Source organism: Lycorma delicatula, chromosome 5 (assembly GCF_047948215.1).
Source record: "Lycorma delicatula isolate Av1 chromosome 5, ASM4794821v1, whole genome shotgun sequence".
Lineage (NCBI taxonomy): Eukaryota > Metazoa > Arthropoda > Insecta > Hemiptera > Fulgoridae > Lycorma > Lycorma delicatula.
This window is the reverse complement of record NC_134459.1, coordinates 99,264,308-99,287,914: the sequence shown is the minus strand read 5'-3', so window position 1 is coordinate 99,287,914 and position 23,607 is coordinate 99,264,308. Positions and strand designations below refer to the sequence as shown.

Sequence of the window (23,607 nt, the reverse complement as noted above, 5' to 3'; positions counted from 1 at the left end):
TTGAAATTGTTACTGCAACAGCTGTCAATGTTCCAAACCACAGATAAAGAAAATGACTATCTCTGTTTATTACTCAGAGGTGTCTTAAAAAGTGTGCATCATATAAATTGGATTTTTTAAAATTGTTTTTATGTTTTGCTTATAAAATTGTATGATGAATCTTTAAAAGAAATTTATATGTTTACATTGCATAAATCTTTTTATCACGTTCGTTTAACTGTGATGAAACGGAATCACATCACAGTTAAGTAGAAGATGCCCTGAAAGTTCCTCAGTTTCATCATCAGACACCATTTACATATATATATATATATACACTTGGCCTAATTTGGAAAGTTTACTTTTGAACAGTCATAACCTATTAATGCTTATTTGAACTTCAAGAACCAGTATGTCAATACACTAGTTCTTTACATAACTTTTTAAAACAGTTAAAGATAAATTTATAAAAAAAATTTTGCACCAGTAGTTTAAAACAAAAAAATGTCAATTTCCACAATTTAGAAACAGATATGCCTAATTTGGGAAGAGGTCTCAAATTCACCAACTATGTGGGAATAAGGTAAAAACATGCAGATTTTATATAAAATACCTTTTTTTTTAATTCGTTAACAGAGTTTATTTAGTTAAGTTTAAGTAATAAAAGTTTGAAAAGTTTACAAAGTTTAAAAATTGAACACTGCTGACCCTATGTTAGCACTGGATATATGAGACCATCTGAATCAAGATGAGTAGCGCATCCAGTCTTCATCATTGTGGTCCTCTGAATAAAGTCCTGTTTTTAAAATTCACTCCACATTGACTTCTTTGTCAGAAAGTATGTGGTCATCTTTAGCAGAATCATCAGCATATGTGACTTGATTAAAATAAAATAAATAAATAAATAAAACCATTTTTAGTCTTTTCTTCTCATTTTCTGTAAGGATTGCTTACTTTCTTGTAAGGATTGCTTGTTAATTATTTATGCTGAACCAGCTCGAACATGTTTCTTTTCTGTTGTTTACTCAAAAATGGAATGGGAAAAATATCAAAAGCCTTTACAAACTGAGATGGAATGATTTTGTCACTACATGTTATGGTTTAATCAGGCGTAGAACTTGTTTCCTGAACAGACGTAGAACTTGTTGCTTCTTTAGGTTCTTGTTTGGAATCTTTTTGTGGTCTTGATGAGTCGTTTGACCTTGGTTGTTGTTGCAAGTGGAAGATCTTCTCCAAATTGATACTGGTTCATAAGAAAGAGACCAGTTGTTTGAAAAACCATGACTGTATTTTGGACAGCGGCTGCTTCCATATAATTTTTCCCAAATAACTGATTTGGTAAATGGTTACAACTCTTCTAAAATTTGCTTGTAGTCACATTTCAGTTTCCTGTGCATAGAATGTTTTCAGTGGCTTCATAAATCCAACATCAAGAGGTTACATGCGAACTGCGAAGGGCAAACACTTTGATTACATGGTTATCTCGAGCAATTTTAATTACATCAATGTTTGTGGTGTGGGTGTAATGCGTGCTTGTCAAACATTAACAACACTGAGTCTGCTTCTGCTGGCTTAACATGACTAATAAAATGACTTAAACACTTAGGTAAATATTTAACTTTGTATCCGTCTGGATGGGTGGCATTTGAAAATTGAACTAGGTGTTGTGCCATTCATAAGTTCTAATTTCATCTTTTACTTGGGAAAATAACAGTCATTAGTGAGAAGAATTGTCCCACAGTGCTTGTGTGTGTGTCACCCCTTTGATAAGTGCTCCACGTTCTGCAAATTGCAGCGATGCTATCTGCCAATTATCCTTCAATGCTATCACTTTTCTGTGCTTGTGATGGACAATTGTGATTCCGTTTCATCACAGTTAAACGAACGTGATAAGTTACTTTTCATTTACTGGAGACAAGGATCATATAATTCAAAAAACGTTGATACCTCTTCAGGGTTGAACCCTTTAGCCCTAGAAAAAGACAGTCCCTGTGGTTGTCTTACTAAAGATTTGGATTACTGTGAAAAACCTTTTAACCACTTTCTCCTTACAAGCTTGTTTATGAAAAGCTGTGTTTAAACCCATTCAGTGAAGCTAATTTGAATGCCACTGCACGCACATCTTTGTAGTTAATCCATTAAACTTATTTTCCTTAAAAGTATAGTATTTTGCAAGGCCTTCTTTAATGTTTGTTAAAGTTGGCTACCTACCAATCGACCAAGGTGTAGTAGACCTTTCTTTGTTATTGGAAATTTTCACATAATGCTCTAATGTTTGAGTTACACTGAAAATCTGAGTAGCTTTAAAAGATCTTATTTCTTTTTTTTTCACTGAGTTGATAGCAGCTTTCATTCTCTCAGGATCCCATTGCTTGTAGGAGCCATTTGTAAATAAAGAAATGTGAGAGAACTTTCAAAAATGTAAGGTAAGCACCATTTGACGCTCTCCAAATTAGGCAACAAGAGATCTTCCCAAAAAAATTATTAACACATCCAAATTTATTATATTTAAACCCAAATTTATTTTAGGACATATCGTGTGTTAAAATATAATCTGTGATTTTTTTCTTAGTATGCTAAAGTAAACAAATGGATATCAAACTTGCTTGTTACTTCACTAAGCAGCTATATAGAAAAGTGGTAAGACTTAAAATATCATTTAGCACTTGGAAGATATAATAGTCGACAGCTACCACTAACAAAAAATTCAATAAATAGGCCTTCCAATACAGAACTTTGTTCAGGATGAGCAACATAAAACCGAATCCATAACATAACTGCTGCAGAATCTGTAGGTTATGTTGGAATGAAATTTTATGAATGATACAAATAAATTAAATATGAAGAACGTAAAATGTAATTTAGATGTTACATTTATTTACATTATTGTTACAAAATTTGTTCAAATTGATCACCTTGGACATCGATGCACTTTTGTGCTCAACTGATCATATTGAGAGTTGTCTGGCACAAAACATTGTTGTCAGTTGCATTGATTTCTCGTTCAGCAATATTGTGGGGATATTAGATACATAAACTCTCTCCTTTAAGTAGCCCCAAAGGAAAAAATTGCAAGTAGACAACTCTATCCATTAATAATGTTTTTGAGAAGCCAATTGCAATAAAGTTGTTTTAGTGTGTCAGTCTCCTTCAGTTGTTGCACAGTTGTAATGCGGTATGGTTTCAATCTTAATTCTTGAAGAATTTTACAACAGGATGTGTATTTAACACCAGATTGTCGGGAAAACTTGCGTAGTGATTTTTTTTTGAACTGGCAGTAATTTTCATTTCAGTATCCGGCAATGGCCTGTGGATTCCTAATGGAAGGTTGCCTATTTCATTTTGCATTTGTAACCAAACCTGTTGTACACCATTTTTTAACTAAATCGTGTTTGATACTCTTTGCTGAGATTCAGGCATTTAGAAATTTTTCTATGAATACTTGACGTGATTCTTCAAACGATCCAGATGGAATATAGGCCTCAACTATAGCTAACCTCTCCTGGATTGAATAAGGCATTTTCACAAACACAACTGCACTCAGAATAATGCACTGACACATAACCACCTGTCAAACGGCAGTAACAATCAATAGTAACATATACATCCACTAGTCACACTAGTTGTGTGAGAGTCTTTTATAAGTAATGTTGGGTAGCGGTTTCATTATGTGTTCGGTTTTATGTTGCTCACCCTGTATAAATCATAAGATAGATTGAGTGATGGCGAAAAACTTTCTAGGAACATAATTCGAATTACCTTACCTGATTGTTCATCAGACTAATGCTAAAGTAGTTATTAATAATGTTACCATATTTTTTTTTATAATATGAATTGTCCTATGAAATTATTTCTAAAATTAATATGATTAATAAAAACCATAATTTTTTTATGGTAAACAATAAAATTTGGCAAATAATAGTATGAAATTTTACATCAGACTTACATAAGAGATTGTATAAAGTGTAAAATAATGATCATGATCAATTTTATAATGGTTTGTGTAAAACCTTGATTTGAGTTTGAATTGTCAGACTAGTAACGTTATGTTACTCTCTTTTTCAGTCTGAAAGTGAAAATTTGAAAATGCAGCTTACACTTCTTGGTGAAAAATATAATGCTTTAGCATTGAGACATATACAGTACAAGGCTAAACGTAAATTTCAAGTTGAAGAATTGAGGTAAGATAATTGTATCCGTTCATTTTATTGTATAATTTTTTATTTAATTAATATATCAGTTGATAATCTATGACTCAGTTGTGAGGATGTATTACTCAATATTATGTTATGTCATTTGCTATAGTTGTTGTGTTGTTATTGTTACTTGATTTATGAACCAATTATAAATTATTTATTTTTCTTTTTACTTCAAACATATTTTTCTTATTTTATAATTTTATTTCATTTTACATTATCAAATGTACTTTTCAAAATCTGTGAATATCATATTGGTTAGCTTTATTATTTTATCACACTACACTTTTTTTTTGTCTTCAGTCATTTGACTGGTTTGATGCAGCTCTCCAAGATTCCCTATCTAGTGCTAGTCGTTTCATTTCAGTATACCCTCTACATCCTACATCCCCAACAATTTGTTTTACATACTCCAAACGTGGCCTGCCTACACAATTTTTCCCTTCTACCTGTCCTTCAAATATTAAAGCGACTATTCCAGGATGCCTTAGTATGTGGCCTATAAGTCTGTCTCTTCTTTTAACTATATTTTTCCAAATGCTTCTTTCTTCATCTATTTGCTGCAATACCTCTTCATTTGTCACTTTATCCATCCATCTGATTTTTAACATTCTCCTATAGCACCACATTTCAAAAGCTTCTAATCTTTTCTTCTCAGATACTCCGATTGTCCAAGTTTCATTTCCATATAAAGCGACACTCCAAACATACACTTTCAAAAATCTTTTCCTGACATTTAAATTAATTTTTGATGTAAACAAATTATATTTCTTACTGAAGGCTCGTTTAGCTTGTGCTATTCGGCATTTTATATCGCTCCTGCTTCGTCCATCTTTAGTAATTCTACTTCCCAAATAACAAAATTCTTCTACCTCCATAATCTTTTCTCCTCCTATTTTCAAATTCAGTGGTCCATCTTTGTTATTTCTACTACATTTCATTACTTTTGTTTTGTTCTTGTTTATTTTCATGCGATAGTTCTTGCGTAGGACTTCATCTATGCCGTTCATTGTTTCTTCTAAATCCTTTTTACTCTCGGCTAGAATTACTATATCATCAGCAAATCGTAGCATCTTTATCTTTTCACCTTGTACTGTTACTCCGAATCTAAATTGTTCTTTAACATCATTAACTGCTAGTTCCATGTAAAGATTAAAAAGTAACGGAGATAGGGAACATCCTTGTCGGACTCCCTTTCTTATTACGGCTTCTTTCTTATGTTCTTCAATTGTTATTGTTGCTGTTTGGTTCCTGTACATGTTAGCAATTGTTCTTCTATCTCTGTATTTGAACCGTAATTTTTTTAAAATGCTGAACATTTTATTCCAGTCTACGTTATCAAAAGCCTTTTCTAGGTCTATAAACGCCAAGTATGTTGGTTTGTTTTTCTTTAATCTTCCTTCTACTATTAATCTGAGGCCTAAAATTGCTTCCCTTGTCCCTATACTTTTCCTGAAACCAAATTGGTCTTCTCCTAACACTTCTTCCACTCTCCTCTCAATTCTTCTGTATAAAATTCTAGTTAAGATTTTTGATGCATGACTAGTTAAACTAATTGTTCTGTATTCTTCACATTTATCTGCCCCTGCTTTCTTTGGTATCATAACTATAACACTTTTTTTGAAGTCTGATGGAAATTCCCCATTTTCATAAATATTACACACCATTTTGTATAATCTATCAATTGCTTCCTCACCTGCACTGCGCAGTAATTCTACAGGTATTCCGTCTATTCCAGGAGCCTTTCTGCCATTTAAATCTTTTAATGCTCTCTTAAATTCAGATCTCAGTATTGTTTCTCCCATTTCATCCTCTTCAACTTCCTCTTCTTCCTCTATAACACAATTTTCTAATTCATTTCCTCCGTATAACTCTTCAATATATTCCACCCATCTATCGACTTTACCTTTCGTATTATATATTGGTGTACCATCTTTGTTTAACACATTATTAGATTTTAATTTATGTACCCCAAAATTTTCCTTAACTTTCCTGTATGCTCCATCTATTTTACCAATGTTCATTTCTCTTTCCACTTCTGAACACTTTTCTTTAATCCACTCTTCTTTCACCAGTTTGCACTTCCTGTTTATAGCATTTCTTTATTTCCGATAGTTCCTTTTACTTTCTTCATCACTAGCATTCTTATATTTTCTACGTTCATCCATCAGCTGCAATATATCGTCTGAAACCCAAGGTTTTCTACCAGTTCTCTTTATTCCGCCTAAGTTTGCTTCTGCTGATTTAAGAATTTCCTTTTTAACATTCTCCCATTCTTCTTCTACATTTTCTACCTTATCTTTTTTACTCAGACCTCTTGCGATGTCCTCCTCAAAAATCTTCTTTACCTCCTCTTCCTCAAGCTTCTCTAAATTCCACCGATTCATCTGACACCTTTTCTTCAGGTTTTTAAATCCCAATCTACATTTCATTATCACCAAATTATGGTCGCTATCAATGTCTGCTCCAGGGTAAGTTTTGCAGTCAACGAGTTGATTTCTAAATCTTTGCTTAACCATGATATAATCTATATGATACCTTTCAGTATCCCCTGGCCTTTTCCAAGTGTATATTCTTCTATTATGATTTTTAAATTGGATGTTGGCAGTTACTAAATTATACTTCGTGCAAAATTCTATAAGTCGGTCCCCTCTTTCATTCCTTTTGCCCAGCCCGTATTCACCCACTATATTTCCTTCCTTGCCTTTTCCAATGCTTGCATTCCAATCTCCAACTATTATTAAATTTTCATCTCCTTTTACGTGTTTAATTGCTTCATGAATCTCTTCGTATACACACTCTACCTCATCATCATCATGGGCGCTTGTAGGCATATAGACGTTAACAATCGTTGTCGGTTTAGGTTTTGATTTTATCCTTATTACAATGATTCTATCGCTATGCGTTTTGAAATACTCCACTCTCCTCCCTATCTTCTTGTTCATCACGAAACCTACTCCTGCCTGCCCATTATTTGACGCTGAGTTAATTACTCTAAAATCACCTGACCAAAAGTCGCCTTCCTCTTCCCACCGAACCTCACTAATTCCTACTATATCCACATTTGTCCTACCCGTTTCCCTTTTTAAATTTTCTAGCCTACCAACCTTTTTCAAGCTTCTAACATTCCACGCTCCGACTCGTAGAATGTTATTTTTTAATTTTCTGGTGACCCCTTCCTTCGTAGTCCCCACCCGGAGATCCGAACGGGGGACTATTTTACCTCCGGAATATTTTACCAAGGAAGGCGCCTCCATTATTGCTATGTGAAAATGCAGAGAGCCACATTTTCTTGGAAAAAAAGCAGCTGTAGTTTTCCATTGCTTTCAGCTGCGCAGTACTCAGAGGACTGAGTGATGTTGATAACGGCCGTTTAAGTCGTCCTGACTCACGCCCCTAACAACTACTGAAAGAGCTGCTGCCCTCTTTCAGGAATCATTCCTTAGTCTGGCTCTCAACAGATACCTCTCCGATATGGTTGCACCTTCGGTCCAGCTACTCTGTATCCCTGAGCACTCAAGCCCCCTCACCAACGGCAAGGTCTCATGATTCATAGAGGAGGCACACTACACTAGTATTATTATATTATCATACTACATTATTATGATAAAATAATAGAGCTACATTAAAGTCTACAGGCACATTGCCTGTAGACTTAAATAATATTACTATATATAAGGGATATCTCTAAAGTAAAGGCCGCTGAGAAGTTTCTCTCCGTAAGGTTGCTGAACCTGTGTCATTCATGGCCACGCTAATAATGTACACACTGCATTGTCTGTAAATTGTCGCATTATAGTAGTTTTGATTACGTGTGAGTTATTAAGTAATAAAATGAATAGGCAAATCGATGTTGCCAGCAACTGTGAAATACTTGGAGTCATATGGTTTTTAAACCATCAAAACTGTTAAGCTGATTGAAATTCATAGGCAGTTGGTTGCTGTGTACAGTAATAATGTAATGTGTGAAAGAAGTATCTGAAAATTGTGTGAAAGGTTTAGAAATAACAGAATTAATATGCATGATGAAGAGCGTTAGTGGAGGCCCTCGATAATCACAGAGAACTTGTTGAAACGCATCATGATGAAATAAAAAAGGTCATTGCTCAACGATTTCTGACCTGGTCCTTCTTTTTCCTGATGTTTCAAGAGCTGTTGTCAATCACATTGTTCATGACCATTTAGACCATTTAGAGGTTTGTGCACGTCAGGTGCCACACGTCTTAACAAAACGTCACAAAAGAATCCCAATGGGATTGGCTTTGGGATTTTTGATGTGCTACACAGAAAACATTGATGAATTTAATTCAGTTGTTACCGGTGATGAAACATGGATTTCGTATTACACACCAGAGAGAAAATGGCAGTCGTGAGTGACATTGTCCTCAATCACCAACCAGACCAACAAAGGTCGAGTCACAGCCATTTGGATGCAAACTGATGGCCACAGTCTTTTGGGATCGGTTTGGCATACTGCTGACTGATTTCATGCCACGTAGTATGACTATAAATGCAGAAGCCTACTGCGAAACTCTACGTAAGTTACGGCGCGCCATTCAAAATTGGTGACATGAGCGGCTGACTGACAGTGACATCCTGGTGCACGATAATGCACGTCCACATGTGGGTCTGACACATGGGAAATTTACTATATGGTGGGAAATTTACAATTACCCACCATATAGTCTGGACTTAGCTCCTATAGCCCCATAGCTCCTTAGCTCCATATAGTCTGGACTTAGCTTCTGATTACCGTTTTTTTTTTTGAGAAACTGAAAATGTTTTTGAGTGGTAAGCAATTCAGGGGTGACGAAGAACTTAAAAATGAACTGACAGCAGAAGAATACAATGAGGTATATTGAAGCTGGTATATCGCTACGATAAATGTTGTAATTTATGTGGCGATTATATAGAGAAGTAGTATAAGGTGTGTAATTTAAGAGAAATAAAAAAAAATATTTATAAAGTTTTCAGAATAAATTTTTTTTACAGTGAAGTGGTTTTTACTTTAGAGATTAACCTCTCATATATATATTTTTTTTGTTTAATCTGTATGAATTATTTCTGTAACAAATATTTATTTATTTATTAAAACAAATGGGATAAATCCCACGATACAAATTAAAATTACAAAATAAATGGTCAGCACTACACTGTCACATACAATTATTTCATTCATATTTTAATAAACATCTAGATAAAACTAAAATTATATAAATCAAACCAGTTAGTGTTATTGTTACATTTTAATGACAATCATTGAACAATTAATTGAATGTCTTTATTAATGTCTACATAAAATTAATAGTTATTATTTCTAAGTTTCCGACCAGGAACAAAAAAAAATCAAATTTTGAAAGCAATTCTGGATAATCAATATGATTATTAATAATTTTATAGGCAAAAATTAAATCACATCTTAAAAGTGATGATTATACAGATGGTATACCTAATGCAGATGCAATTCGATTATAATCTTGGTCAGAATAATGCATTATGTGACCAGTTTTATAAGAAATGTATCTAAAGAAGCTAAGAGTTTAGAACTCTTAGCTTAAGTAACTCTTAGCTTTTTAAGAACTCTTAAAAAAAGAAAAGAACTAGAGTCTTTACTTTTTCTAGTTTTTTAAAAAGTTCAAGAGTATTAAGTCTCCAGATGTTCGACCAGTGTAAAAAATGTAGGTAAATAAATGCAAAATATAAAGTTCTAAACATGTTGATATTCCTAAAATTCTGTGAAAACCTTTTTATAAAATTCATTTTTTTTATGGCTTTAGAAACAATATGATTTTTAAATGAAAATTTACAGTCAAAATAAATCCCAAGGTCCTTAATTTTAGCAACCTGATTGTGATGGATATCACGGATTCTATAATCGCTAACTTAATTACTAGTTATCTGCTTTCCAAAAGTTAAAGAGAAACATTTACTAACATTGCATGTCTCAACCCATTAAGATGATAACAGTTTACCGTAGAATCTAATCCCTTTACAAAAAGAATCTTATCAGTCGAGTCCTTAATAGCTAATGGCAGTTTAGCATCTTCAGCAAAAAGCAAAAGTAAAGCAAATTCAATAACAGAGTGTAAATCATTGATATAAATCTTGCAAGTTTTATACCACACCAGTGTTTATTCACACCAGAAGTTACATGAATAGGATTTCAAATAGGACTTTCAAACTTAACAAATTGAACATGATTCCCTAGAAAAAATGAAATCCATTTAAGTAAGAGTTCAAAAATTCCAAATGCATCAAGTCTTGTTAAGAGCAGACCAATGTTCACTCTATCAAAGGCAGTAGTTAAGACAGAGTAAACAGCATCCACTTTAAATCCAAGTTTTAGGTGATTGATTATTTATGTATTCTTTAAAGACAGCCAGATTTGAAAGTGTTGATCTGCCAGAAAGGAAACCATGCTACTGAGGATTAATATATTTACGCAAATGTGGTGTAATATTATTACAAATAAGGCAATCAAATAATTTAGCAAAGGTATTAAATTTATTAATTGGATAATTAATATCGGCAGGATTCTCCTTTTTATAAAGTGGAGTGACAAAGCATTCCTTCCAAATATTTGGGAACACTCCAATTTTTAAAGAAATGTTGTATAATTTAGTAAGTGGGGCAAAAAACAAAACACAGTTTTTAACAAACAAAGGATGTATATTATCAGGACCAGGTGCTGATTTAATGTTACGATCTATGATACCCTTACATATCTCATCCTCACCAAATTGAATCAAACTAAAGTTAAACTAATGTTAAGGTTACCTCAGTAGATGATAAATTGGTCCGAGTGTAAACACTATCAAATTTCTTGGCAAACAGTTCAACAAAATCTTGCAAACAATCTGCTCTATCATTATTATAGAACATTGTACTAGGAAGAGATCTACTAAGAGTCTTAACGAGTTAACAAATTTGAAAATATAACTAGAATCATGTATCACAGCATTTTCAACATCAATGTAATACTTATTTTCATCCTGCTTACACAGTTACTTACATAAAGACCTCTCCTTCCTAAATAATTCAAAAAAATATATAAGTTCCTTTGAGAACCACTTTGGATAAGTACTTAACGGAATGCAAATTTTTGGTTCATGCTCAAGAATAATATTATTAATAAATATATTTAATTCAATAATATAAGTATTAAAATTAATTTCACTGATATCTGTAGGTAAATCTTTATCAAAGAGATCTAATTTACTACAAATAGAAGTATAATCAGCATTTAAAATAAAAAGGTAATCATTAAAAATTAACTTATTAGTAAAAATAACTGGAAAACTAATCTCTAAAGCACTGTGAAATTCATCACAATCAAAGATAACATCATGCTATACACAGCATGAAAGATTAATAATATTAGAAAAAACAAGATCCAGAATGTTACCTCTAGCATTAACATACTCATTAAATTGACTGAGACTATATGTTATATAAAAGTTAGTGGCACATGAAGCTGAATTTCTAACCTCAACATTACTATGATAACCCAATGCTGATGATGCATTACCATTTGATATCCATTTGAAACCCAAAATATTAAAATCACCAACAATCAATAAATTCTCACAACCAACACTAAACATATGAGGAGCTAGTGAATTAGTAACATTAACAAAAAAAACCATAATAATCAGATAGTGAATCAGGTGCAATATAAGAAATACCCAAAAGAACAAATTTACCATTATCAATGCAAATTTAAAAAAATACACATTCCAACGAGTTATCAATAAGTATAATATTTTCAAAATTAAATTTTCTATCTACTGCAACTAAAACACCATCACCATGTTTTTATCACTCGTAAGAATTGATCTATCACATCTGACTATATTGAATCTTTCTAATCCAATTCACAATTATTAATGTCCTCATCTAACCAAGTCTCCGATCAAACAATGTCATAATATTTTAAAAATTTTACTTTCTCACTAAAATCAGGTGATCTACCACGCAAGCTTCTCACATTCTGATAAAAAATCCTGAAGTGATAAGATGAATAGCCTAGTTATGACCCATCTTTCTGTTTGGCATCTGAAGTGTGAAGATCAGAGGTTAAGTCAGCCTGATGCGTTGAAAAAAATGAAAATATGATTAATAAAAACCTCAATTTTTTTATGGTAAACAATACAATTGAGCAAATAATAGTCTGAAATTATACATCAGTTTTACTTAGGAGATTGTATAAAGGTGTAAAATAATGATCATGATTAATGATTAAATAATGTCATGATTTTTAACTTTAAATAACAATTGAAAAACACTACTGAAAAATTCATGAAATTGGCAGTAATTTTTACTCTTTTTGGCTGTGACAGTCAGCGATTTAAATTATTTAAAGCTTTAAGATTTTTTTCAGTGGCAAAGCTCTATAAAAATGTTTTCAAAACATTTTCAGTTACTTATCAGTGTGGTACCAACACTACCATGTGTTTCTTGTTTGCATTAGCTTTGGTTAGGTGGACAGGTATTCAGAATGTGATTAGAAAGTATGTTAGATTTGAATAGTGTGTGGTTTTTAATATATTGCTATAGTGTGCCTTCCATATTTCACAATGTTTGAGTTTGTTAGCACATGTTCCTTTTTATGTATATGTTAATATTTAGGTTGTCAGTGTTGATGGGATTGTATTTTTTATCTGAAATTATTAGCAACTGTTGATTTTCTGTTTTCTTTTGGCTTTTGGTTGTTTCAATGGTTTTTGTTTGAAGCTGAGTATTTGACCTATGTAGAACATTTTGCAGTTAAGTTTGTGTATTCCTGTCATATTGTGTTTGTATGGTGATTGATTAATGATTTGAATCTGTTGTCCAGAAAAAATACTTAAGTACATAAAACTCAAAATGAAATTCATAAACTTAAGATATTAAGCGATATTAAATTCAATGTAAACATTAAGCACTATAAATGGCAAGCATTAAAGCAAAATTAAATATTAAGCGTTATCAATAATGATATAGCATTGTTAAAGGTTTCTGTATATAATGTATAGATTTATTTTGATTGCTGGTCTGAAGAGAATATTGTATCCGATTTATTAAAATTTGTGATTTAATTAAATTTTTTTTAATACACTTTTCAACCACATTTTAAATTAAATATCTGTTTGCATAACTCAAAAAATCACCAATAATAATATCAGCTAACAACAGCCTGAGAACAGCAACACCAGTCACTGAAGGTGGATGTAAGAGCAAATGAAAAACCTTTTGAAATCAATTAATAAAAGCATTTTATTTATGAAATTATTTAAAATTATTATTTATAATTATTATAAAAGCATTTATGAAATTTAGTTCAGTTTGTTATTTCAAAATTTATAATTTTAAGTCATGGATAATAATTTTGTTAGTATTTTTAAATGACAAAAAGTTCACTTTTTTATAAACATAGCTTAGTAGAATATTATTCTTATCTAACAGGGTACAGAAATATGACTAACATAATTTAAAAAAGATTGTGTGTTGAGGTAAAAAAATGAAATAAGTTTTATTCTATTTCAATTTGTATATATATATATTTATATATTATTTTTTTTAAAACCAATTCTTTTAAGAATAATACTCCTCTGTACTATATAAAACTATATTTACGTTATTTTATTAGATCAACCAAAATACTGAATAAATAAAGTAAACTGACTTACCTTATTCCACCATATATGCAGGAGCGCTTTCCCGCTATATAAAATTAAATAGTAAAAATTTTTACATATATAAAATATGATGTCAAGGCATAAAATCAAATTAAAATTAATAATTTAAATTATTATTTGATTTTAATTTTAATCTTTGATTTATAATTTTAATTTGATTTTATGCCTTGACGTCATATTTTTACATATTAATTAAAAAAGTAAAAATTTTTACAATTTAATTTTTAATGTTAATTTTAATTAATTTTTCATATTTTTAAATTTTGTTTTAATTTTTTATGTAACTGAATAAAAGTTTAAATTCTTAAAATAAAAAGATTAGCGGTTTTAAATTTTAAATAAAATAAATAAATCCATGATTAAGTTACTATATATTTTATGAATTTTGTAATGTAATTTGAGATGAATATATGAATATGTAATTCAGTTGATGCAAGTAAATCGAAAAAGCATGCCTGTGTATATAGTGGAATAAGGTAAGTCAGTTTACTTGTACGTTATTTATTCTCTACTTTGGTTGATCTAATAAAAATAATATCTATATATATATATATATATATATATTTGTGTGTGTGTGTGTGTGTGTGTGCATGCGTGTGTGCGTGTGTGTGCAATAATTTGACTTATATTAAAAAAGTAAAAAAGAATAACCATAAACTTCTTTTATGATGTGAATGTGGTATTATTCTGATAATAGAATATGTTACTGTATTCTGTTCTATGTATTTATGAGATTCTATAGTATTTAAATTGTTGTGGTAGTTTTAGCATGGTTTTTTCTGTAAATAATATTATTAATTTCTTAATGAAAAATGTATGTAAAATTAAATTGTGATAGGCAGAAGTTTCTTTTTTTTAGCTTCCGGAACCACTGTAAAATATTGCTTCAGAGGATGAATGATTGGCAGAATTGTAAAACATAAAGTACATCTGTGTCTCTAATAATCTAATACATATTATGTAGAAAATTAAGGTTATTCTTTTTAATGTTTTGAATGATTAATATAAGAAGGCTTTTATGTTATTAGAGGACGTTTGGATGCAGGGCAGTGTCAGGTTGAGACATTACAAGCTCAACTTAGTGTACAGAGACAGAGGCTCAGAGCTGAAGAAATGTTTAGGAGACAAGTGGAAGCTGATTATCGCAGACTTCAAGAAGAAAAAAGGACCATTGCTGCTAGGTATGAATCCCCCATAAACCTAATGGTTAAACAAAAATTGAACTATTTACTGAGTGGCATGGTAAAAAATTTGAAGGATGTGATGACTGGCTGAAAAATGTATTTTTATACATCGTACTATTGATACTATGATGAAGGTTGTTCCTACGATTACGTGGATTCCGTGGAATCCTGTAGTTAGGAAGAATGATGATCCATAAATTGAATCTGCTATTGTGAATGTTGATTGTTGATATTCTCATTTTTGTAAAAATGTAAAGTATAATCCTAAAATGATAGTCAGTATTAATGATTTATTTGATATTGATAATTTATTTAATAGGATTCTGTGATGTGCTCATGTTACTGTAATTCCTGATGAGATTAAAATAATTGTATTTAATAGTGGAACTTCTATAGGGTTGAATGGTTTAATAGATTTTGGTGGTCAATTTATTCCGATTTCAATTGATGGTGATAGTCTTGAGTGAAAAAATATTCAGAAGAATGATGCAAAGAATATTATTTCTGAGATAATGAATATAATTATTCCTATTTTTATTAGTGATTTTACTTTGTTTGTATGGTTTCCTTGAAATGTTGCTTCTCGTGTAATGTCTCGTCATCATAATATTATTGTTATTGTTGATAAGGTTAATCCTAATATTATTAATCTGTATTCTTTTGTCTGAGTTCATTTTACAGTTCCTGTTAATAATGTTATTACGTTTATGGATAGTATGATTGGTCAAGGTCTTTTTGTTACTATGTGAAATGGGTGATTTTTTTTCATAAGGTATGTGAAGTAAGAATTGCTAGCAGGTATTGGTATCATAATTAATGAACAGCTCTCTGTAAATGATTAATGTGAAATATTTTGCAATCAATGATACTTAAAAAGGATTATTTTTTAAACAAAATCTGCTATTCATAAATATTTTTTAATGAAAATATACTTTAATATCAAGTTATCTTTTTTACATAGTGTAGGCAGATTGCTACTGACAAACTTTTAGGAGTTCGTCTTGAAAGCAAAATCTGCTTTAGAAGTTATAATTCAGTGCAGTTGTGGTTATGAAACACATTGTTTACGAATCACATTATTAATCATTTATTCATCTTTGCATCCTGTTATGATCATTAGCCATTAAAAAGCACCAACACCTTCTACAAGAGAATTACATCCAGCATTTCTAACTCTGGAGCTCTACAGGTAATTGGTACCAGTTCGTAAAAGACTGCTTTGTCTGTTGGCATTTAGTAAAATGCCAACACACACTGTTTGTTCTTTGTACACTACGATTAATAGGATGTTATATCATATGACATTCTATCTGTTAATTTACCTTTAGACATACCATATCTAGAAATGATACTGCTGCTATGAATTTTTTTTAAACTTCACATCTTAATTTTGTATACATTTTAAAGTGCTATTATATTCTCTTGAGCTGATCAGGACATTAATTTTCTCGTTTAATGGTTTTTATTATTTAATTGGAGAAATCTCAGAACTGTTCTTGATAAGTACAATTGTTTGCCACAAAGATGACCTCTCACCAGTTCTATTAAATTGGAAAAAATAATGAGAGAATATAAAAAATAAACTAAAAACCTCAAAATTAACAAAATCTCCGTAGGATACAAAATTTAAAAATAGAATGCTTAGCTTCTTGCAGATGATTTAGCCTTCCTAGCAGAAGAATCAATTCTTAAACAAAATTTCCAGTTGCTAAACAAAACATATGAGAACTTTAAAAATCACACCAAAACTTTTAAAAACAGAAATAGGAAAAATAGAAAAAGTCAATCAATTCAAATACCCTGGTGAAATAATATAACAAAATGGATTTGAGAAGAAAGCTCTTGAATAAATAATAAAACTAAATAAAACCGATGCATTAATTAAAAACTATAACAAATAATCCTAATCCAGAAATGCAAAATTAAGACACCTTAATACTGTGTTAAAAACCACCAGAAGGTGTATATGCCTCTTAATGCTTATCTCCATATTAAAGGTTTTGTAGAAAAGAGAAAATTACAAAAGAAGAATCTTGTGGAAAATCTTTGTACTGACAAAAACTGAAGAAGACTTGAAAAACAACCTAAGGAAAAGATGCTGTGAACTAACTGATAAAATTCTGTAATACAGTTAAAATGAAAATACTCAAAAAAAAATTATAGTCACCTTTATAGAATGAATAATAATAGATTAACAACAAAAATATATGACTACTTTACAAATAAAGTCTAACTTAAACGGCTTGCAGAAATCTTTAGAGTTAAAAGAAAAACAATCTATGGAAGATATTAACAACAGAGGAAAATGTTCAAATATGTGAAAGGATTCTGAAACAAATCCCATCCCCACAAAAAGCAGCAAAACGGACATAAGAAAGAGAAATTGTTCAGATGGAATGAAAAGAATATTGATAAATTTTAAGAAAAAAAAAGAAGCTAAATGAAAGTTGGTATACTGGCCAAAAATAAAAAAGAAATTTTCATCACATGGTTTTCAATAGTATTCTAGACACTTGGAACACTCTGGTTGGTCTATTTTTAAATTGAAAAAAAAAATCACTATTTTGGAGCAGTATAATAAAACTAATCAAGAAACATTAAAATTTGTCTAATATATATATATATATATATATATATATATATATTTTTTTTTGTCTTCAGTCATTTGACTGGCTTGATGCAGCTCTCCAAGATTCCCTATCTAGTGCTGTTCGTTTCATTTCAGTATACCCTCTACATCCTACATCTCTAACAATTTGTTTTGTTTTACATATTCCAAACGTGGCCTGCCTACACAATTTTTCCCTTCTACCTGTCCTTCCAATATTAAAGCGACTATTCCAGGATGCCTTAGTATGTGGCCTATAAGTCTGTCTCTTCTTTTAACTATATTTTTCCAAATGCTTCTTTCTTCATCTATTTGCTGCAATACCTCTTCATTTGTCACTTTATCCATCCATCTGATTTTTAACATTCTCCTATAGCACCACATTTCAAAAGCTTCTAATCTTTTCTTCTCAGATACTCCGATTGTCCAAGTTTCATTTCCATATAAAGCGACACTCCAAACATACACTTTCAAAAATCTTTTCCTGACATTTAAATTAATTTTTGATGTAAACAAATTATATTTCTTACTGAAGGCTCGTTTAGCTTGTGCTATTCGGCATTTTATATCGCTCCTGCTTCGTCCATCTTTAGTAATTCTACTTCCCAAATAACAAAATTCTTCTACCTCCATAATCTTTTCTCCTCCTATTTTCAAATTCAGTGGTCCATCTTTGTTATTTCTACTACATTTCATTACTTTTGCTTTGTTCTTGTTTATTTTCATGCGATAGTTCTTGCGTAGGACTTCATCTATGCCGTTCATTGTTTCTTCCAATTCCTTTTTACTCTCGGCTAGAATTACTATATCATCAGCAAATAGCATCTTTATCTTTTCACCTTGTACTGTTATTCCAAATCTAAATTGTTCTTTAACATCATTAACTGCTAGTTCCATGTAAAGATTAAAAAGTAACGGAGACAGGGAACATCCTTGTCGGACTCCCTTTCTTATTACGGCTTCTTTCTTATGTTCTTCAATTGTTACTGTTGCTGTTTGGTTCCTGTACATGTTAGCAATTGTTCTTCTATCTCTGTATTTGAACCCTAATTTTTTTAAAATGCTGAACATTTTATTCCAGTCTACGTTATCGAATGCCTTTCTAGGTCTATAAACGCCAAGTATGTTGGTTTGTTTTTCTTTAATCTTCCTTCTACTATTAATCTGAGGCCTTAAATTGCTTCCCTTGTCCCTATACTTTTCCTGAAACCAAATTGGTCTTCTCCTAACACTTCCTCCACTCTCCTCTCAATTCTTCTGTATAGAATTCTAGTTAAAATTTTTGATGCACGACTAGTTAAACTAATTGTTCTGTATTCTTCACATTTATCTGCCCCTGTTTTCTTTGGTATCATAACTATAACACTTTTTTTGAAGTCTGACGGAAATTCCCCTTTTTCATAAATATTAAACACAAGTTTGTATAATCTATCAATCGCTTCCTAACCTGCACTGCGCAGTAATTCTACAGGTATTCCGTCTATTCCAGGAGCCTTTCTGGCATTTAAACCTTTTAATGCTCACTTAAATTCAAATCTCAGTATTGTTTCTCCCATTTCATCCTCCTCAACTTCCTCTATAACACCAGTTTCTTATTCATTTCCTCTGTATAACTCTAATATATTCCACCCATCTATCGACTTTACCTTTCGTATTATATATTGGTGTACTATCTTTGTTTAACACATTATTAGATTTTAATTTATGTACCCCAAAATTTTCCTGTATGCTCCGTCTATTTTACCAATGTTCATTTCTCTTTCCACTTCTGAACACTTTTCTTTAATCCTCTCTTCTTTCGCCAGTTTGCACTTCCTGTTTATAGCATTTCTTAATTGCCGATAGTTCCTTTTACTTTCTTCATCACTAGCATTCTTATATTTTCTACATTCATCCATCAGCTGCAATATATCGTCTGAAACCCAAGGTTTTCTACCAGTTCTCTTTATTCCGCCTAAGTTTGCTTCTGCTGATTTAAGAATTTCCTTTTTAACATTCTCCCATTCTTCTTCTACATTTTCTACCTTATCTTTTTACTCAGACCTCTTGCGATGTCCTCAAAAATCTTCTTTACCTCCTCTTCCTCAAGCTTCTCTAAATTCCACCGATTCATCTGACACTTTTTCTTCAGGTTTTTAAACCCCAATCTACATTTCATTATCACCAAATTATGGTCGCTATCAATGTCTGCTCCAGGGTAAGTTTTGCAGTCAACGAGTTGATTTCTAAATCTTTGCTTAACCATGATATAATCTATCTGATACCTTGCAGTATCGCCTGGCTTTTTCCAAGTGTATATTCTTCTATTATGATTTTTAAATTGGGTGTTGGCAATTACTAAATTATACTTCGTGCAAAACTCTATAAGTTGGTCCCCTCTTTCATTCCTTTTGCCCAGCCCGTATTCACCCACTATATTTCCTTCCTTGCCTTTTCCAATGCTTGCATTCCAATCTCCAACTATTATTAAATTTTCATCTCCTTTTACGTGTTTAATTGCTTCATCAATCTCTTCGTATACACACTCTACCTCATCATCATCATGGGCGCTTGTAGGCATATAGACGTTAACAATCATTGTCGGTTTAGGTTTTGATTTTATCCTTATTACAATGATTCTATCACTATGCGTCTTGAAATACTCCACTCTCCTCCCTATCTTCTTGTTCATCACGAAACCTACTCCTGCCTGCCCATTATTTGATGCTGAGTTAATTACTCTAAAATCACCTGACCAAAAGTCGCCTTCCTCTTCCCACCGAACCTCACTAATTCCTACTATATCCACATTTACCCTATCCATTTCCCTTTTTAAATTTTCTACCCTGCCAACCGTTTTTAAGCTTCTAACATTTCACGCTCCGACTCGTAGAATGTTATTTTTTAGTTTTCTGGTGACCCCTTCCTTAGTAGTCCCCACCCGGAGATCCGAACGGGGGACTATTTTACCTCCTGAATATTTTACCAAGGAAGGCGCCTCCATTATTGCTCTGTGAAAATGCAGAGAGCCATATTTTCTTGAAAAAAAACAGCTGTAGTTTTCCATTTCTTTCAGCTGCGCAGTACTCAGAGGACTGAGTGATGTTGATATGGCCGTTTAAGTCATTGTGACTCATGCCCCTAACAACTACTGAAAGAGCTGCTGCCCTCTTTCAGGAATCATTCCTTAGTCTGGCTCCGATATGGTTGCACCTTCGGTCCAGCTACTCTGTATCCCTGAGCACTCAAGCCCCCTCACCAACGGCAAGGTCTCATGATTCATAGAGGAGGAAAATATATATATATTTTTTACAAATGACGCAAAAAAATGTTTTAGTATTGTCAGTTACAAAGAAAAGTTAACTGATCTATGTAGGAAGGTTGCCACTTTGCAATGATCAGTCTAGATTTTAGATAGAAAAAGAAGCCCAACTTTATCCCAATAGACACATCAGCCTCAGGTTTGGCTTTTTATGATTCTTTCACCAGATAGAAAATAGAGTACTTAGATATTTTTTGCCATAGTCACTGTCCCACTAATCCTCTCATGAGCTGTTACGCACTGCTTCTGATAGTTACTTTACAGTCATGAAGCTGGTGTATCCAAGCAGATTAAGGCGACAGTTACTTTACAGTATCGCTTCTTGGCTAAGGTCAAAGTGTAGTTGCTTTACCATCTTGACAAAGAGCAAAAGTATACCTTGATCAAAATTATATTACACCATGCATGTGCTGCAATACAAATATTAGAAACTGTTTTTAATGATCTTTTGGACTTAAATAAATTACTTGGGATGACATAAATTATTCTCTAGGAGAATGAGGTGTATGTATGGTTCAGATTCTGTGTGCCTAATTTGGGCAAAAATCTTTATCTTTTTTATTAATGTATATTAGATTATCTTTTTTTGCACTGAAAGTGTTAAAATTTGATGTTTAAAATTCAAATAAAAAATTATTTGTTGCTAGATGTGCTTTTACCAAGTAGAATGAGTGAATGTGCAACAAATAATAATAACAATAATAATAATAATGATCAAAGCATCTTAACTTAAATCTTAATAAACAGAGGTAATATTTGTTTAAATTTTTTATTTTCATAATGGTTCTGTGATAAAAGTAAGGATCTAAAATTTTGTTATATTACAAACATGAGATGACAATTAAATAAAATTTGAACATATTTGTATTGGTGACAATATCATTTGTTGCCATAACATAGCATACAGAGGTGCCATTGAAAATATCAATTGTAAAATTACTGACTTTTTATCATTAGTGATAAATTAAAAATATATGTAATTTTCATAATTCTTTCTTATTTAGAAAAATATACAGTACTTTTCTCTACCTCTTTTTACTGGTTTATTGAAATTGGTTAGTTAATTACAGTTTTTTTTTTTTAATTTGAAAATTAAAAAATTGTTAATTTGCCTTACTATCTTAGGAATATAAATAAAATGTCTTACCAGTTACCATTGTCTTACCATTAAACTTTTATTTTTTCTACCCTCAAATACTACTTAAGCCATAAGAAGTGTGTATTCAATCTGTGTAATAGTGATAAAATACTATTAGGACAATATACACTATTAGAAAATAAATTTGGTTCCTTGCAATACTATGGGAGCTATTAAGTTAGATGTATTTAAAAATAGAAATAGATTTAAACCAGAAACAGCTTAGTCTGTGTAATGCTTTTTTTAAATTATTATGTTGTAAAATCTATGCATATGCTTTAATGAAACAGTTTAATTCTTTTAATTAATTTTAAATGTTTACTGCTTATCTAAGTCTTATAATTACCAATTGTGTGTACCAGAACTCTATCCCACTTGAGAATTGGTTTATTAAATATGGCTTTGGCTATTAGCATTTCATCCTTACTTCTTAATCTTCTGTCTACTTACCGTATGCTGCCGCCTGAGATATTCAGTGTATTGTGAGACCATAAATTTGTAAATGATGCAGTTTATAGGAATCCACTGCTTTATTATTACTATTTTACTTTTATATATTATTTTTTTTTGTATTAGCAGTTCAATATATTACAATTTGCTATGTTGTATAACAATTGATGAAACTGTAAAGATTTTAAATATAAATTTAGCCAAGTTTAATGTTTTAAAAACTTACATCCTATTATTAGTCGCTACCTTCAGTGACTGATAGTGCTTTTTTCACCCTGGTATCAGCTGATGTTATTGCTGGCAGTTTTTTTTAAAGTTTTAACCATGTTCTAAATATTTCATGATGAGAACAGCAGTACCAGTAGTGGAGTGTAAGTTGTTATTATAGTTTTATACATTTTTCATTAGAAGCGACTCATTGTTTGTATTTTATAATAAAAGTATACTATAAATAAAAGTATTTCTCAACTTTTGCTACATATTGTGGTTGTTCAGGTTAGATATAACTGAGGCATTTATTAGATACAAACTTATCTGGTAATGACTTAACTGGCCTGTTTATAACAATCACCCTCTTTATAAATTTCCATTCAGCCCTATTCATCTTATAGTCATTACTAAGACAAATGAAGATATGTGATTTGAATGTATATTGTTAACAGGTTTACTACCCTACCCTATAAGAAAAATTATGATAAAGAAGTCAATTGAAAAAATAAGAAACTTTGTGAATCTCATTTTTTCACCTTAGTAAACTACGATGATCATTCAATAATTAGACAGACAGACAAATAGCTGTACAGCAAAAATGGTTTATTAAATAAATACTACTTTTTTGTCTATTTTTCCATGTAATTCCCACCAACTTCTCTGCACTTGTCCCCTCTTTTTACAAGTTTTCTTATCCCCTCGGTGAACAATTCTTTACCTTGATCTCGAAGCCAGTTTTGTACTTTTTTCTTTACCTCGTCGTTCAACTTGATTGATAAAAGAAGCTGTATGTTCTCAATCATGGCTGAGTAGTATAGGCTGTTGATAGTGCTTTGCTCCTCCAAATAATCCCAGAAAATCTGA

The 23,607-nt window shown here is 31.4% G+C and overlaps 1 protein-coding gene across 3 annotated transcripts in view; it reads left to right on the top strand.

Annotated features, from left to right (window-relative positions):
- LOC142324489 (uncharacterized) overlaps nt 1-23,607 on the top strand; it is a 65,040-nt gene that overhangs the window by 39,929 nt on the left and 1,504 nt on the right. For 2 of the 3 annotated variants that reach the window (XM_075365315.1, XM_075365314.1), the window contains 2 exons: nt 4,045-4,160; nt 14,881-15,033. In XM_075365315.1, the coding sequence (XP_075221430.1) occupies nt 4,045-4,160; nt 14,881-15,033 (269 nt within the window). The remainder of the gene's footprint in view (nt 1-4,044; nt 4,161-14,880; nt 15,034-23,607) is intronic. The other variant, XM_075365316.1, reaches the window with a different exon arrangement.